This window comes from Apus apus, chromosome 16 (assembly GCF_020740795.1).
Source record: "Apus apus isolate bApuApu2 chromosome 16, bApuApu2.pri.cur, whole genome shotgun sequence".
Classification (NCBI taxonomy): domain Eukaryota; kingdom Metazoa; phylum Chordata; class Aves; order Apodiformes; family Apodidae; genus Apus; species Apus apus.
In genome coordinates, this window is record NC_067297.1 from 5,787,340 (window position 1) to 5,806,199 (window position 18,860).

Here is an 18,860-nt window from a genome sequence, read left to right on the forward strand (position 1 = left end):
CATCAGAAGTTCTATTCCTTAAGACTGCTCATTTTAAGTACTTTGGGTATGCAAAAAATGTTGTAGAGGCTTAACAAATGTCTCTTCAAAGTGATCTAATTCCTTTTTTTGTCACTACTTCAAGGAAGGGTAAATCAGAATTAAGGATTTTCTTAAATAGCAAATGAAAATAGTTCTTACAGGAATTGGCTTCATAACCCTGATACTTGAGACAGGGGAAGCAGAGACATCCCCTGGAGACTCAGGCAGATCATTAACACAAGCCAGACTGACTCACCAATACCTCTACATGTGCCTAATGGCAAAGATGTAAGGAAGCTTAATGGTTTTAATGTGCTCAAAATAAATATCTGCCGATTTCTGAAATAAGCACATTCTTGAGCTAAGGCTCTGGCTTCTTACCTTCTGATGCACCCAAACTCCACTGCTCTGTCATTGCCACTAGCTGCTGCTGTCCAGTGGTGCAGGGAAACCATCAATGTGCTGCTGCCTCCTAGGGTGAGGAGCTGCTTTGGTTGTGCTGTTACCTCACTTGGGCACAGGTGAAGCCCTCAGGCTCCTGGCAGGCTGCCACGTGTTGGCTTGAGTGGGGGATAGGGCCTCCACATTGCATTTCAAACACTCTAAGCAGTGTTTGAAAAAAACCCAAAAAGCAGGCAATTCAAATAAGTGTTTATTTAGCTTATGGAGATTGCAGAAAGGAAAACAACTCCAGAAATTCAAAGCTAGAAATGCTGGAGCAGTCAGGTACATCAGATTCCTAAGAATGAGCTTCCTTCCACCACCTGCAGCCACCAGGATGACAGTCTGACTGCACCATCATTCTCAGACACTGCACAGGATGAGCAGTTGAAGTGCAGCTCAACAAAAAGCCTTTCAAAAGGGTCAAGAGCAAAGATTCAGGCAGTACACTTAACACCTGGAGATGGAAAAATCCTGTTTTTCCTTCCACATGTTTTGCAATCACTGTGCCAGGAAATTCTTAAATCACACAAATTTCAATAATGAACATGTTGCTTGGGCAGCACATGAAATTGCTTAGGGATATGGCTGAGGAAAACAACTTTTCAAAGTCAGTAATAATTAAAGATCAGAGAGAGGAGCTCAGGTACAACTTAAACGGACTTCTGAAAACAGCACTGGTATGGAAGGACATTCCCCTGATTGATACAAGTGAGCATTATGAGAAATTGTTTCCAAAAAACAGAGGAATCTGTTCAGTATTTTCTCCTGTAATTCAGCACAAAAGTTCCCATGACATTTTTGCTCAACAGGGAAGACTCTGCCACTTAATTAGGAGAGGGACAGAGCAGACCCACTAAGCTCTTCCGTACCTAGAAGGCCATTTTTAAGTCTTTTGAGAACAAGGCTGCATTTGCTGTGCCACAAATGCTGGTGTGCAGTATTCTAGAGTTGTTCTGTGGTTTAATAAGGTTGGTGCATTGATAACAGAACACTGACAAGCTATTTTTCTCATCTGCACTTTAGCTAATGTTGCAGTTCAGTTTTAGTTGATTAGATCTTGCTCAACATGTCCCAACAAAAATTAACCCCTGGCTGAATTACTGCAATTCTGTCATTTGGGACAGAACATCCTTCTCTCCATATCATGACAGTCTAATTAATATTTTCTGAAAGACATAAGAAATGCTCTGTGAGACAAAACAAACTGATTAATAATTTGTTCAATCTAGGGAGAGACTAAAAGTCAGAAGTAGAGGGCCTACACTTTACCTATTTTACAAAATACCTAATGTCACTAAGACATTGAAGTAAAACCAAGTCTATAATTTTTCCCGACAGCTCTAACATGCCTGTTTTTAAATGACACGCTTTTTTGGGCAGCATCTCCCACTCCCTAGGGCTGTAAGCACCTGACAAACACACTCCAAACTATTGTTTCCTTTCTGCATGAAGGGTTAATAAACAGAATAGCCTTGGTGGCACACTTCGTACTTTTTCTGCCCTAACTGACCCTGGAAGGTTGCAAGACACTGGAGCTGGGCAATGGTTTCTTCTTCCAAGCACTAGAAATTCTAGCAGGTTTTCAGCATGCTGATCTGCAGACAGAGCTCACCCTTGGCAAATGGCTGCTATCCATTCACAGAACAAACAGATTTACAGTTAACATGGAAGAAAAACAAAGATCCAGAATGAAGATGCCAAGGAGGTCCATTGTTTTCCCCAAGACATCCAGAGCTGGAGCTGAAAACCCATTTTCTAGGTCCTGCCTCAACAACAGCGAAGTCACAATCCATCTGGACTTTTTATAGCTGAGGCAGGGCTCCAAAGTCACTGTATTTAGAAAACCCTGCCTGGCATTCAGGGATCTTCCCAATTTGGCAGTTGGCTCTTTCTGGGGATATCTCCCTGCTTGCTCTCAAGCCCTACCCAGCTTTCAGTTCTGCCCCCAAAGCTTTCTCTCCCATCTCCCACTGTGCTCTTTGCATTACTTTGATTTTTCCATATGCAACAGTAAAGTGCAGAGATGGCAGAGCTCTCAATTCCTATTTGTTGAAAAACTCAGTGTAAAGGCAGCAAAACAAAGCTACCTGAATTTTAAAACACTCATCAATCTCTCTCTATCATCTTGACTCTCCCTTCTCAGAGCTTTTGCAATAGCACTCTGTATCTCTGCTTTATGGTATTAAACAAAAATTAAAATTACAAAAACAATTCAAAAGCCAAGTTCCCCTCTTCATGTGCAAATAAGAACCTAACTGAAGGTCAGGACATTCTGAAGTTTCCTGCTATCACCAAATTTGGGACCACACAGGGCCTGTTGGTTTTACATTTTCAGGATGGCAATTTTTTTTTCTTTATTCCCCTTGCACCTGCCTTGTTCCTACATCCAGTTTATGATACTCCTGAAAATGCCAAGTGCTATGGTAAGATTACTTTCCAAGCAACATCTTGAATTATTTCATCACAAGTTACAGTTCTGCAAAAACAAATGCTTGTTTGAATTCCTCTTTTGGGAACTAAAACAATCTGCTAAAGAGTCAAGTAGAAATGTAATGCCCTCTTTTAATTCTCAGAAAACACCAGCTGCAAACTTATTTCCATTTCAACAGGAAAGTGTCTAAGTTGTAACAAAATAATTTCATTAAATAAATGCAAAAACTCTCCATTAACAATAAGCACCTTTATTGACCATCTTATCATTCAATTCTCATTCCATTCAGTCTCCTAAATAGCTGAACTACAGACCAGTTTAGCATTTAAACAAAAGAGAAAGATAGTTCAATTTGAATTGTATAAAAAGTGTTATACCTGGATGGCATAGAACTAAAGCACTGTTTAAAAGAGTCATAGACACAAAGAATCACTACCTGTGATTTTGAAAATTAAGCTCCTTATATTTCAAAGTGAAAATCAACACACCTTATGCTTATAAAAATGCCCACAAAAATCTGTTTGTTCAGAAGGCAAAGTGGCTGGAAAGTACTTTCTATTTCACCATGTAACAACTGACATCACTTCACAAAAACCTACCAGGCAAGTTATTTCAGACATATTTCACACATTTTAAAAAACCATATAGTGCCCCAACAATTTCAGTAGCCCAACAGGGTTCAGCACACAACAAATCCTTGTAGTACAGACGAAAATTCAGCTATGCATCATTTGTTACAATATTTAATTCGATGCTGAGGATAATTAAAAATCAAATACACCTAAGAATCTAGTCATCATATACTGGTTATGTCCATTTTCTTTTTGCCTTGTGTATGTCTTCTATGCTATGAAGCGTGTGCTCCTTTCTAATGTTTAAAACATCTTCAAAATTTCTTAGCAAACTTTGAGAAGAAAATCACCTTTCATAAAGAAGACTTAAAATACATTTTTGCTATTTTCTTCTGACCTTAATATTGAACTTTTACTCAAGCCAGTAAGAATAAAATTAACCAGAGCTATTTTGCTGCAAGGACACCAATCTCTATGCCAACACGAGTATTTAGGCAAAATAATTAAACTTATCAAGTTAGTGCTTGAATGTGTATTACATTTCTTCTGAAAGGCCAATATCCTACACAAGGGAAGTGTTTAAATAGTATCCAGGATGAAATACAACTCTCTCTCAGGAAAGAGTAAGAAAAGCTGCTGAAATAAGTCCCTCATAACACATGCATAATTACATGTCCTGGAAATGCAAAAATCACATCTTTTTTTCTTCAAATATCCCCTTTCTGCAGGATGGAAAATTATTGCAACAAGCAAAAAGAATGAATCACTGTTACAAAATGGTGTTGTGTCCTCATGTCAGTTAGACTGAAGTTCTTTATCAGCATAAAGCATCTGTCCAAAGCTGAAAGGGAATTCAGTTCGTAGCAGAAATTCATTAAATTCCCACGCACAAGCTTTTTTTCCCCTCCAGAAAAGAAATCCAAGTAATCCTTTAAAACAAGGCCATTAAAAACTAAAACAAAAATAATAAACAGATCAGGAAAGCCTAAGCAAATACATACATTACTGAGACAGTGAATGGGATTGTTAGAAGAGCTGAGAAGTCAGACCTCTGTGTAAGTTCCACATGGCTGGGATCCTGGTTTTCTGGTCTGCTTGGATCACGAGGTTCCCACAGCAAAAACAGGCATTTATGGTTTTTATTCCCCTTCCCTGCCTGTGTTCTTAAAGGCATCAAAGATGCAGTGAACATTTCATAAGGCAAATATAACAAAACAGTTGAACAAGACCTTGAGTTCATTTTGTGAAATAATTAAGACTAAAAAAAGGAATAGCTTACATCAGGAAGGCAACACTTCCCTCTTAAATAAACAAAACATTTTAGCTTGAATTCAAGCTCCACTTCTTATTGCACATAACACAACTAGATCCTCCAGCTACACTTTTCCTCATTAGCCATAACTTAGTGGAGAAAGTTTCAGTGGACATCCTAGTTACCGAAGTCTTTGGAAAAAAATTAGTTGTACACCAGATGAAGGCAGATTACACACTAGAAAGTGTGTTATTAATTACTAAGCCATTTTTTGGTATTCTCTGTTTTGGAGAATTGATACATCCTTTCTAAGATGCAAATGTTTCTGTTAATCAGAATTGGAATAAGAAATGACTTAAGTCTTTCTCCCCTTGTTAAAAGAAGACAAATAAGAAACTGAACCAGGTATAATTAAAATGTGAATCTTACTTCACTGGGGTACATAACATTTGAAAACTAATTAATGTATCATTTATACATGGTGGCTGACACATTTATCAATCATCTTGAGACATCAAATCATATCACTCAAATATTCTAACAGTAGGATAGAATTAATCATGATATATACCCAAATTAGATGACACATTAATTACTAAAGTTTTTTATGGTTCCAAATTAGCACAAATGACACCAAATTAAAGCACAATAAAGATACTCGATAGCTCCTGAGGTTTTATGTCCCTGCAAAATATTCATAGTGGTTTTTTAGGGACTGAAGTCAAAGACTTCAGTAACATAAGGGGAAACAGAAACTCACCTTTTATCTAAGACACTAATCTACTCTCGTAGTCATCCCAGCAATAATTTTTTTCCCTAGTATTATGTCCAAATAATGTTGCATTTTTACTGATTTATTTTTCTACAAATGAACTTTGAGGACAGTAAAACAAGAAAGGCTCAAACTTGCTTTTAAGCTACTTAACTGGATGCCCTAGTGTAGCAAGAGAGATTAAGGTTATAAATCCTTGAAATAAAAGGGGAAGGTGTGAACATGATGTTCATGACAGATCCAAGTTTGATGGCCTTAAACACCAAGGTCCTCCTTTAATTCATAAATAATGTGACACCAGTTCAAAAAAAACTCTCTCAGACACTGTCATTTGTGACAGCAAGTGCTGCAACACTCACAGGTCCCCTGGCCTCTCCAAACTCAAATAAATTCCTTGTTTTCAGACAGCAACTTCTCATTGTCATGCCTTCAGGCTGGAGCAGAATTGTAATTAGTTTGTTCTACGGGGATACTTCAAAAAATAGAATGTATTGGATGGCCCAACTTGTATCTGGAAGACTCAAACAAATGTTTTGGAGCTTTTTTTTCACTTCTAGGAACCTCTCATACCTGCTAAGCCACTGAAGAAGCATGAACCATAGCTAAGTTCCTTAAGTCACACCACCTAGGAAAACACAACATCTGCTCAACCCCTAATCACACTTGAAATACACGTTAAAAGAATTGACCTCCCATGATCTGTTTGTGCAATATCAGACCAATCGTCCATTTCTAAAACAGAAGTTATTCTTCAAATAACCACCTAACTGAATAAGCTGAGGAAGAGCAGAACAAAAGGTAAATAGAGATTCTTTTGTAGAAATTGTCCCTAAGACCACACATGTTCAATTCCTCATTTTGCTACTCAGACTTTTTGGGTCACTGTCAATATTTCTTGCAGACCATGATACCCTTAAAGATCTTTACTGAAAACACTGTAAAGGTGACAGCATTTAGTGGCCCAAACATACAACCCACAGTCCATGGAACTACCAATTGGCAAAAGTCAGCTTTGGGAAGGGAACACAAACAGGATCTCCTCATTACTGCATAACACCCTTGATATTTTACAACTTCCACAGAACAGTTAATTCCTTAAGCCCCAGAATGCCAGAGAACAGTCACTTGGAATTATTTTTACAGCTGGAAATCGACTTTTTTTTTTCAGAATTTAAAATAGCTGTAGGTAAACAGAATTAGCAACATATGTCCTGAACAAAGCAGCACATTCTGTTCCCCCTGCCCCTTCCCCAAAACAGAGGCAAAATGCAGCTACTTTTCTCATCACAGCTCCCAGACCAAGGACACTGAAGCTTTGTGGACTGCAAATTCCTCCACGCACATGAGGCAGTTACACAACTGAGCAGGGTACCCAGCACAAAAGCACTTACTGAGTGCTGAGAGATTTGACTCAAGATGCACTTTTCCCAAGTACATTGAGAAGCAATGTAAGGTATTATGCTGCACTTAAGGTTACGCTATTTTAATGACAACAAAATCAATAATGTACCAGAAAAAAAAAAAGAGAAACAGGTACTGCTTTAAGAGATCAGACATCCAAAAAGAACTGATGCTAGACAAAAAAACCCCCTAAATATCCTTTAAAGTTGTCGGATTTTTTTATCAGTGCTTTTAATATTGACATCCAGTGTCTCTACTTTTCTGGTTAGCCGATCCAGCACGTCGTCTTGCTCGTCTATTTCTGTCTGCAGACCAAGAGCCAGGTTCTTCAGACGACTCAACCCAGAAGACATCTCATCTGTCAACAAAGAGAGGGACCACAGGGAATCAAAGCAGTATAAAGCATGGACACTATCAGGATTCCCTCCTCTCCAAAACCCTGGGTTAGAAAACATCAGTTACAGCTGCTCAAGTCCGAGTGTTCTTCAACAGTGGAAGCACCGATACTGTAACACTCCTACCACCTTACTACCAGAAATAACTTCCCTCTTTTTTCCATTACAAGGTAACTACAGATGCTTCAAATAAAATTGCATCTTTAGATACATACCCTGTGATATTTTTTTAAACCCAGATTTTATAAAAAATGGTGTACATCTTTTCTCAGCTTAGCACACACAAGATGCTCACTACTTCAACTGTTTTTCTTTAAACTTCATGCAGAGATATCATCAATACACTCGAGACTTCAGCAGTTAGTTCTTTTACATAGTTGGTAAAGTCCCATTTCTGTATTTTCTAATTTGGCTACAAGGAAATTATATCATTGCATAATTGGTATGAATGCTTCCAAGGGTAGTAAGCTTTCCATGACATGGGAGTAGAACAAATGTGCTTCCACTGACTCTTATGCTTAATTATTTATCTTTGATCTATTCCTTTCTGATTTCTTCCCAGGCCCTCCTTTCTATGTCAGCTAAACAGTGACACATGTAAGCAAAGAGCCACTTTGTATGTATGCTACAGAACAAGGAAGAAAAAGTCAGCTGAATGGTTTGGGGAACTAATAAAAGATGGCAAATTAACAAATTAAATATTTAGTGCCTTTTGATTCTTCTGTTTTCTGCAAAACACATTTCAAAAGCTCTGGCCAGATTTAAATTATTTGGGTCCAAACTGATGATGTACAATCTCCAAGTTTAAAGGTCAGTTAAGTAAGTTGAATGTATCTTTCAATGTAAGTGGCAAGCTTTAGAAAAAGAGGTAGTAAGTATCCATACTGGTCTAATCTGGATATGAATTTGAATCAGTATTTCCTAATTAATAATAGCTGCTTAAAAAGGTTTTTCAGAATGGATGGATAAGGCTGCTTGTCCCAGTCATATTCCAGTCAACTTACAGGGGGACTCAAAGAAGCATTTTCACATCCTGCAGTGTTATGGGATACTTCAGCACCATTTACTCATTCAAAAGACAGACTTGCTAGCACAGTCACACTTACCAATTGTTTCTTATTGTCAATATATGATCTAAGAGGACTCATGCTCTTGGTGTGGGGTTTTTCCCCCCATTCTCTTTGCTCAGGGGACAGTTCAAAGTCTATTTCTAAAGCACAAGCATGTTGCAGTAGAGCTGAAGCACTGACACCAAGAGCACATCAGTTTCCATGGTAGATTTATACTATTCCAGGCATCCTAGCCATTCTAGCTGGTTTCATGTGAAATGCATTTCTAACTCAGATTTGTTGTTAACATTTGCAAGTAGGTGACCCCCAGACATCCCAGAGCAACGTATGTTTCAATCAAACTTCAGATTCTGACATGTAGATGGTTTTGAAATACAGAACACAAGCAAGTAATTGATTTATTTTTTTAACACCATCTGAACAAAAAAGCATTTGTTGGCAATATATCACTTAGTAATAATTTTTTTTTTACTTAAGAACCAAAAATGTAAAATTGCATTGCATCAAACACCTTCTTAAAATTGTATTAAATCAAGTACTCACCTAAGTTGCTATCAATTTTCTGGTGATAAGCTCGCAGCTGTTGGTTCTTTGGGTAGGAGTCCCTTTGCACTGAAGAAACTGAATCTTCATTGCTGAAATCATTGTCTGTTCAGAGTATAAAGTTCAGGATATGATATTATAAAAGGCTAGCAAAAAGAGGTTTTAAAGTTTTAGAAGGGCTTTTAAAATTTAGTCTGACCACAGCTGCCAGGTGATCCCATAACCTGTTAGCAGGAATACCAAAAGAGTCCAACTCTACTATCTATAAGGCACTTCTCAAGATGAACAGTTATTAAGCTACAATTATTTTTTTCCAGGCTGCCTTTTGTAGTTCTACTGTGTAGTTGAGAAACTAAAAAAAAAAAACACAACAACAAAACCAAACAGCCACCCAATGACCAAAGCAGGTAGGTTGGTGATTTCCCAACTCAAGCCACCAGAGAGGTTTTTTCTGCCCTCTACTGGACAGATTTCTCATACTATGTGGAGTGAAATGCAGAGTCATGTTACCAAAAAGCATTTCTCTACTTGCAGAACTACAACTATAAACATATTGTGCTGCTTTCTCATTCTTACTAAATAACTGATCCTCACTTTGAAAAAGAACAGTTACTTTACATCACAGAAGTTAGTACATTGTGAGAATGAGGAACAAGACCAAACCCTGGACATTTCCTTGAATGAATTAAGTAGTTACCTTGGTATGAAGTAAAAAATAAGGAATCCTAGAATGGCTAGGGCTGGGAAACATATCTGAAAACTATGGCAAATTATGGTGGAAAAGGAGAACATCTGAACATGTAAGTTAACATTTTGGCAAACATAGGACAAGGCTGCCTGCACATGGTGTGATTCCTGACTACATCTCTGTGCAAATCTAAGCACTGGATGCTTTTTAAGTCTTTAGTGGATATAGCATAGATTCCTCACACAAAAGGCTAAATAAAATCTGTTCCACGTACAAAAAAATAAATCACATCTTCAGTATGAATATAAAGTGTATGAGAGGACACAATTCCCTAGAATTCAAAGCCTTGAAGGCTGGGACCCAAATCTCCAGACATGAGGCAGCAGTCTCTGCCTTCACCACTGTGCAGGTTTCCCCACGTTGATCACAGACATTCAGTGTAAAATAAAGTTAACAAACCTGAATTATATAGTTTTCTTAAATTTGGATGACTTTCCTGGTATTTTGGCTCTTGTTCTTTACTAGATATTATTGCTTCTTTTAACCTGGTAATAAAGAGAATAAAAAGAAAGCATTCCAATGGACCACAGGCCTCATTCCAAGGCTGTTAAATAAGAACACATATCAACTTTATAAAAAAATAGCCAGTTTCTCAGAGCTGATCCAAAATGTTCTCTTAAAACATACTATTAGCATTTCTCTTCAGTGAAAGCACAACTGGTCACTTTAATGCTAAAACAGTGTATGAAAACATTAAAATCAAAACCAGAACTATATCTTCTGCCTTAGAGGCAACCTGTTCCTTTCCTCTACTCAAGGATGGAGGAGGAAGGAAGAAATCAACCCATGCAGCATCACCAGGCTGTACAGAAATTTCTCAGCTGAAGTACTATAAGAGTAATTTCACAACAATTAATTTCTATTTGCAGGTTTAATAGAAGCTAGGCAAGTCACACATGGTATTTAACTGGAAGCTTGTCAATGCTACAAATAATTATTTCTTGATAAGACTGAAGTTAGCAGGATAATTCAAAAGACTCTGTGGAATTACTCATGTCATTTTGTTGGAATTCATTTCCCACAAAAACAAAGTTATTCTTACCACTAGAAATACAAATAGAACAAAAAAATTTTCTCAGAGCTAAAGGAAAAAGGGAGCTAGACACCATCTCAGGAGTCTACCTGAAAGAATCAATAGATCTTTTAAATTCTGATTTCCTGGTGACATTTCAGAGATGCTATGGGAGGTAAGTCCCAGGTAAAATGTCTCTTTTACTTACCTACAGTTGGCAGAATATTCAGGGGTTCCATTCTGCTCTGGCTTGTTCTCTGGAGGCTTGGCTTTGAAGTAGTTTACCAAGCCCCCCCAGACACTCTTAATGCTGTTTATGTGCTTTTGACTGGTCTTCAAGTCCTGGTCCATTTTATCCACCATCTGCTCTGTGCGCTTCAGTGCCTCTCCCTGACGTACAAGCTCCTAACAGATATTGGCAGAAGAAAAGCTGGTAAAGTGAAGATAAACTAACAGGCACTCTAAAGAAAAATAACAGCTCCATCTGTGGAGCATATTTCTAAAGGTATACAGCTTTTTCACTCCCTCCAGGGCACTTCAATCAAGTTGCTGTTCAGTCACAGCACTAAGCAGCTACAAAATCCCCATCACTACAGTGTCAAGTTCCTGACACCCACTCCAAACTGCACCCAGGAGCTTTCTGTATTGGCCTTGTCTCAGGCTGACATTTGTATCTCTTCTTGGTGGAACAAGCATGGCACCAGAGGAGTGAGGCAGTGAAAATGCAAATTTTTATGGCAGGGAAATGATAAAAGTGTTTCTAGTTGTGAATGTCACCTTCATTGGGAAAGGATACTATTTTCACATTATTGGGATGTTCCTGATGGTTTAGAAACAGAATAGCCAAGGGAAATAAGTGTAAACAGAATTTCTTCATACTGCAGGAATAATCTTTGAGCTAACACAAACAGTGTAGGATTTAGAAGTTCTGATAGATACAGTTAAGTTATTCTCTAATTCAGCAGCACAAACACTATTCCACAGTAGTTCAAAGATCAATTCTGGCAAGAAAGTTGCCTGCAGCCAAGACTAGTGCAAACCAAAGAACTTGTGTTCATATTCTCTTTAGGGAATTCTAGCTGAATACTCCTTTTATTTTTCCCTCCCTCAGCAGAGCAGCAAACACACAGGGGTTTACCATGAGTCCCATGCTGAGTCTAAATATCTTGATTCCTCATTTGTGCTTTTCTAGACAAACAAATCATGAGTCAGCCACTTTGCAGAAGTGACACCAAGAACCACCTCGAGCATTAGCCCCTGCTGCACCTTGTGGATGCCCCTGACTTAATCTCGGCAACCACACTGCTAAAGTTGATGGAAACATCCCATGACCAGGTGACACAATGGACAAGACCCTTATGAGCACAAGTGCTCTGAAACAAGCCCAGAAGAACGAAGGAAGTGATTAATCTGGGTGAAGCGAGCACAACACAAACAACTAGCCGGGCAGGTTCTCCACTTACCCAGAAGAACTGCTACAAATTTTTTAGTCAGGCAAAAAACAAGACTAAAAGCCATTAAAAAGACTTTGTAGGAACTGTTAAAAGCAGCGGAAAGCACAGCTGAGTCCTAGCCTGGGTATTATAGAGACAGAAAGGATTTAACCGCTTAGCTCTGGGTTTTGTTGTTTTTTTTTCCCTCCCCTCAAGAAACAAACCGCCTCCGCCCCGAAAACCAGACTGCAAAGGCACATTTGTTGTCCCCCAAACACGGGGCAACTCCGAAGACGAGACATTTCGGGAGAAAAAGGGAAAACAAGAGGCCGAGGCCGGGCCCCGCTGAGGGCGCGGGAGCCCCTGGGCCCAGCGGCGGGGCCATCCCAACCGCCCCGGCGGAGAACGCTCCGCTCCCGCTTGGCTCCCGGTTCGCTCCCGAGCCCCGCGACCCACCTCGGAAGCCGCCACCCCGACCCGCTCCGACTCGTGGAGCAGCGCGAGGGAGCGGGCGGTGCTGCGGGCGCTGGCGGCGCTCAGGCGCAGCACCTCCTGCCGCAGCGCCCGCTGCCGCTCCGCGCCGCCCGCCGCCGCCTCCTCCTCCTCCTCCTCCTCGGCGAAGGGGTTGTAGCTCCTCGGGAGGCCCGACATGGCGCTGCCGGGGCGGCTCGGGAAGGGCAGGCCCGCGGGGAGCGTCCCGGGGAAGCGGCGCCCTCCGCGCCAGCTCCTCACGGGCCCGGCCAGGCCCGCCCCGCTCCTTCCGCCCGCAGCCCCTCCCGCGCGCGCTGGGGGCGGAGCGAAGGCGGCGGAACGTCGCTGAGGAGCGGACAGGCGCCGGGAAGGGTGGCGGCGGCGGCGGCGGGGAGGTGGCCGGCGGGGCTGGGCGAGCGGGTTCGTAGCGCGGGCCCGGCGGCGGGAGCGGCGGCGGCGCAAAGCGGGGCGGTGAAGCCGTTGCGGGCGCTGCCATCTTTGCGCTGTGATTGGCGCTCCGTTGTCCCGCGGGAGGTGGATGGTCTCGCGAGAGTGGGTGGAGCGGGCGGGCGGGCGGGCGGCCCCTTCAGCCCCCTGACAACATGGCGGCCACGGCGGTGGCGGCGGCCGCGGCGGCGGCTGCAACGGCCGCAACGGCCGCGGCGGCGGCGACAACCACAGCGGCTGCGGCGGCTGCGGCGGCTCCCTCCGGGGGCGCGGGGCGGGGGAGCGGCGCGGGCACCGCGCGCGGCTTCTACTTCAACACGGTGCTGTCCCTGGCGCGGTCCCTGGCGGTGCAGAGCCCGGCGCCGCTGGAGAAGGTGAGGGGCGGCCCGCGCGGCCTCTGTGGGGGCTGCCCGAGTGTCCCGCGTGGGGGTGCGTCTGCGGGGGCGGTTCTGAGGGACCCTCTGGTGTGGAGGCTGCGTCTGTGGGGGCTCGGGTGTTGTCACGTAGGGGAGCAGCGCGTATGTGGCTCGTGGGTGGGCGCGGGTGGGTGTCACGCGAGTCTGTGGGGCAGGGCCGGCGTCGTGGGTGCCGTGGTGGGAGCACGGGGCCCTCCTTGTGGAGAATAGTTGTGCCGCATATGTGAAGGGGGTGGCGAGTCGTGACCGTGTGTGAGGTGGGAGTGTTCTGGCTGCCTCGCTTGTGTTTGTCATGCGTGGGGACCTGTGACACGCGTGGGGAGCGAATGGGAGCCAGGCGGTGTGCCTGCAGGTGTGTTTGTGGTGTGGCCTCGCAGGGCTGAAGCCGGGCCTGGTTTGCTTGCCCGTGCCCAGGAAGATGCTGCCCTCCTCGGGGGGAATATCCCGTGGAAGTGGGCTCTGCCACACCAGCCCTGCCCGTGTGTGGGGACTGCTGGGCCCACAGGTTGCTCCCACGGCCCATCCTGACCCACAAATATCACTGTTGGTGTCCTTTGAGCAGCCCCCAAGGCCTCAGGAGCCACATGGGTCCTCACAGCTGCTCTGCATCCCTGCAGCTTGTGCAGCATGGTCTTGTAGGCGTAATTAGTCTCGCTCAATTAGGGCTGGTTGCTTTATTCCATATAGTTGGTTAAATCCAAGCAGTGCAGTCAGCTTATGGTAAAATCTGCCTGGTCGAGATAAAGCTCTACTGAATGTAAAACCTGACAGGGTTGTGTCTGGGTAGGTCCCCTCCTGTGTCTTCACTGCTGGGGTGAGGCAACAGTTGTTCTTGAGTGTCTTGCTGCGTGGAGGAGTGATGGGAGCCTCATGTTTCAGGACTTGGCTCTTCTGAGTTTGAAGTGATTTACCCTTCTAAATTGCCTCGGGCAATACTGAAACATGACTAAATTGCTGAAAAGAACAGCTCTGTGCTGATGAAAACTATGTTGCTTGTTCTTGGCCAGCAGTTGCAGCCTTCGCTTCTTAATTCTTGTTCTGGAAATCTGCTGTTGGTCTGACAGCCAACTGAGAACAATTTTTGTAAGCCTTGCAGTTGGTTCGCTAATATGCAGGGATATCCACGAGGAGCTAAATGATTATTTGTTTTGTTCCACTTGGTGGGTTTTGAGAGAGGCAAATTTTTTTTATACCTCAAAAGCGTGTGAGTGTCATCTCAGGGGCAGTGAAAGAAGTTGTTGGCTCCCAATGGCTACTCCTGTAACCAGTGAATGGATCGCACTAGGGAAAACGGCTAGGAGTTTGTAACCCTTTAACTTGTAGGAGGAAAGGAGAAGAAAGGAAAGATGGAAAGATAGATGAGGAGATAGAACAGATATATCAACATCCTTCATTCCAGCAAGGTCTTTTTCAGCATGTTGTCCAGCTCTGCCAGCCTCAGGTCCTGGTCCATGGGTGGATGGGTTGACAAATGAGTGGTGTTTTCATCCCTTTTAGAAAGTCCTGTTTCCCAGAGACTACCCTTGGGGTGGCAACATACAGTTGAGCTTCTGCACTTGAGCAGCTCACAGTTCTGGAGGGTTATGGGGTCCACAGCTGCTCAGTCAGGCCCAGAGACTTCTGTAACAGGGCTAGGGAGGGCGCTTCTTCCAAAGGGAGCCTGGTGGTCAGCGCATGCACAGAGCAGCTGCTGGGAATGTACCCAGGGAGACAAGATGGAGAGGACTGGGGAGGAGGGGGAGAGAAAACCTGCTGTCCTGCTTGCACTGTTCTTGCTTTTCTACCATAAGACTCTGTCTTCAGTTTGAGCTACAACAAGGGATGTAGTGGTTGCATGACCCTTGCAGGTCACCAAACAGTCTCTGACAATATTAACACATCATATCCAGCTGAAGTTATTCAGTCATGTTATTGCAAATATGAACCTGATATGGGACACGTGTATCAGATGTTATTTTCCAAAGTTGGTATTTCCTTCTTTTATTGAGCAAGAGGATTATTGGTGTCGTGTTACAGGTCTTGTAATTAAGAGGTCTGGCAGTTTAAGGACCAGCATCTTAAATTCCACTGAGCATCCAGTAAATTCTTCTAATCCTCTAGGGAAACAGTTCCATGGTTTAGAAGTTTCAAGGCAAGGTGTTTAAAGTAACTTGACATTCAAACATAGGTATTTATTATTACAGTCCTTTTAAGGTAATATTTATTCAAGGGAATTTATAAAAGGATAATATACTTGTTGCATTTTCCCTTTCTCACCAGTTCCATAGGAAAACAAAGTATTTGGGAGATTGGAGGTATTCTTTAGATGTGTGTTTGCTGGGTATGAAGTGAATAGGTAAGTAGTGAGAAAGCAGTAGTTCTGGAAACTTAATCTGTGAAAAGGATTTAAGTAAAATTCATACTCAGCTGGGTGACAGTTTGGTGTAGTGTGTGAAGAAGGCATTGGTGCAGCTGTGACCAAAGCTCTATCCACCTGGCTTTTGATTACAGGAATTGAGTAGATATGATATATGTGCCTGCTGCATATTTCTTGCACATCCAAAATGCCCAATTAATTAGTGGAAGGAAGGCTTTGTGGTACTGGGGATGTGGGAGTGAGGTCTGTAAATGTGATGTTCTGAAAAGTTTCAGAAATTCTCTTGAGATATGAAAACAAACAGCTTGATCAAGTGTTGAAGAAAAACTTTTAAATTGACCCATGTTGTGGTAAAAATGTTTGACATGTACTTGAGATTTTTCTGTCTTTTACTAGTTTTTGTCATTCATCACTCTTTCCTAGCCCTTAGATGCTCTCGTTAAGAATGATGACTAAAGGAGGGTAATGTGACCATCTGTCTTCCAAAAGATGGAAGGTCCACTGTCCAAACACAGGATGTCTGGATGAGTCTTGAAAACTACAGCCTGTCATTTCTTTTCTCTGCTGTGAAAGCATTTGCAAATGTCTTGGTGCAACCCAGGCCTGTGGCTTGGTGGGCTCTAGGGCATGGACGTGGCAGATAGATCTGCTCCATAAAAGAGAAGCTGGGAGCTATTTGCATTGCTTCCATGAGGTCTGCTGGTGGATTTTTGAAAGACAGTTTTAATGTGTACTGCTGTTCCCTTGGATTGTTTTGACACTTCTGATCTTGTTCCAATGTTCTTTCCCTCCACTGTTTTTCAGGTACAAAAACTGCTCTGTATGTGTCCAGTCGATTTTCATGGAATCTTCCAGTTAGATGAACGACGCAGAGATGCTGTTATTGCCTTGGGAATCTTTCTGATTGAATCTGACCTCCAGGTATTTTTCCCATTTAGGCTAACTCTTTTTAACTTGCAATATTTTTTATTAATTCATGTTTAGTTGATCAGTGAATGAAAAGTTGGTGTTTCATCTTCATAAAAGTAAATTGAAAGATCAGAGATAACAAATGGGCGAAGGCAGGAGAGAACAAGGAAACAAGGATATTACTGATGAGTGTGACAGAAGTCATGGCACTGCCACAGCCAAACTGCTGACAGGTGTTTTTGTCATCATAGCTTAAGAAGAGAAAAGAAAGGCTTTTTCAGGAGTATTTACTCAAACCAGGTGTATCATTGTGTATTCTTCCCCACATGCTTCTAAGTGACAGGTATATTCTGCTGTTCTTTTGTATGTCAGGTTGATAATAGTCCTTTTCATGCCTGGCACTAGCCAGGATAGACAGACAAACAGTGCACATAGGCTGTATTGTAAGAACATCCCTTTTGTGTCTGTTAGCCTGTTCATGACAAGCTGGTCTCTTCCCTTCCAACTCTGGGTGGGGTATTGTTCTGTGCAGAGGGAAGGAAGAATATACCAAGTCCTAGGTCCAAAGTCATGAGATCTCATTTCAAGTAATTTCATGCTTGAAGGGTTTGCATCAGGCCTAAATGTCCTCCTATTTTGTAGGATGTGTACTTCCTCCTATGATGTAGCTTCCATGTGTATTTTTAACATCCTATTTGTTTGGTTTTTTGGGGTTTTTTTGTGTAGGATGAATTTTTAAAAAGACAGCTGTATTCATCTTTGGTAGCATTTGATGATGTTTGCAAAGCCAGCTGTTAGTATTGATTAATCCAACTCAGTGAGGAAGGTGCTGTCCTTTGATTAGCAGATGAGGAGGCTCAAGTGTTCCACAGAGGTGCTAAGTGACTTGCATAAGGCCATGGGGTGGATTACATGGATTGAACTGGGGCTGCCATGCTGGGTTTCTAACTGCCTTAAAATTATTTTGTGACTTTGGTGTAAATTAATAAGTTGTTTGGGGTTAATTACAGTTCTGAAACATTTTTCTCCCAACTTCTGCAGAGAACAAACTCTTGCCTACAATGAAAGGGTTGGACTTAAAACACTGAATTGGTTTATTTTTGTTTGCCTGTGTTGAGATAAATTTTGCAATATTCAATAAACCTGTGGAGTAATCACGAGAAGAGAGTTCTGTGTGTGATTGCTGTAGTCTTTCCATATTTCTAAATTAAGTTTATATGGTTCAGCTTTTCTTCTGCATTTTAAATAAAGTGGTTTCCTCTTTAGCACAAAGATCATGTGGTTCCTTACCTGCTCCGACTGCTGAAAGGTCTTCCCAAAGTCCAGTGGATAGAAGAAAGCAACGCACGGAAGGGCAGAGGTGATGTTTGGATTTTTGATCTTTCTGATGGAATACCAGTCAGGAAATAGAAATAAAGGTTATTCAGGACATGGTGCAAGGGGAGGTGATAGGTCCTGCTAGGTTCTTAGCTTCTGACTCAACAGCCTTTAATATTGATATTCTTTAGAAACAAAGAAGAAGCTGAATAGTTCCAGCATTCTTGACTGCTTTTTCATAAATTGCACTTCCCAAATGATTCTATGCTCAATGTGTTTTCTTACTAAATTCACAAGGGTAATACAAAATGTAGTTTATTTTTTTCAAGTACTTGAAAGCATGAACCAATTTTTAGTTATTAAAAGTAACCTTTTAACATTTCATGCTGAAATTTTAACGGTTAAAGTATACTTCTAAAATATTTTTCTACAGTCTATCTCAGAACTGTATGACATGAACATAATTTGTGTCTTCTTGCTTTATTATTATTTCCTCTTTCTATGTTGATTCTCCCCAGCAATACTTCAGTGGCTTATTCTCTTTGTTACTTTGCAGGCTTGCTTCCAGTTGCAGAAAACTTCAGCTTCTGTTTGGTAACGTTGCTGTCAGACGTTGCTTACAGGGATGCATCTCTCAGAGAGCAGGTAGAGTTTGTCTGAAGGTTGTGCTGGGGTAGTACCCAATTCTCCAGTGCTGCAGTAGTGGCAAATACCTAGAGGGAAGTGCACTACAGTTGCTTTCCTTCTTGCAAAGGGATTCATTGCTTTGATGTGTGTACTGTTGCATTATTTTGCTTGTGTTTATTTGTAGTCCAGATACCTAGAAGATATTTGTAAGTCTGCTGCTCCT

General features: G+C 42.1%; 2 protein-coding genes across 2 annotated transcripts in view; one reads left to right on the forward strand and one right to left on the reverse strand.

Moving 5' to 3' along the window:
- Positions 1-3,130: 3,130 nt before the first annotated feature.
- SNAP29 (synaptosome associated protein 29) lies at positions 3,131-13,050 on the reverse strand. The gene is made up of 5 exons (XM_051634407.1): positions 12,551-13,050; positions 10,870-11,066; positions 10,049-10,134; positions 8,902-9,006; positions 3,131-7,251 (listed from the first exon to the last, which is right to left on the reverse strand). The coding sequence occupies exons 1-5, from the start codon at positions 12,743-12,745 to the stop codon at positions 7,094-7,096; spliced, it is 741 nt and encodes a 246-aa protein (XP_051490367.1). The 5' UTR covers positions 12,746-13,050; the 3' UTR covers positions 3,131-7,093.
- A 117-nt stretch (positions 13,051-13,167) lies between these two features.
- Positions 13,168-18,860, forward strand: part of PI4KA (phosphatidylinositol 4-kinase alpha) — a 60,049-nt gene continuing 54,356 nt past the window's right edge. The window contains exons 1-4 of the mRNA XM_051634404.1: positions 13,168-13,386; positions 16,589-16,705; positions 17,960-18,053; positions 18,567-18,655. Coding sequence (XP_051490364.1) covers positions 13,168-13,386; positions 16,589-16,705; positions 17,960-18,053; positions 18,567-18,655 — 519 coding nt within the window. The remainder of the gene's footprint in view (positions 13,387-16,588; positions 16,706-17,959; positions 18,054-18,566; positions 18,656-18,860) is intronic.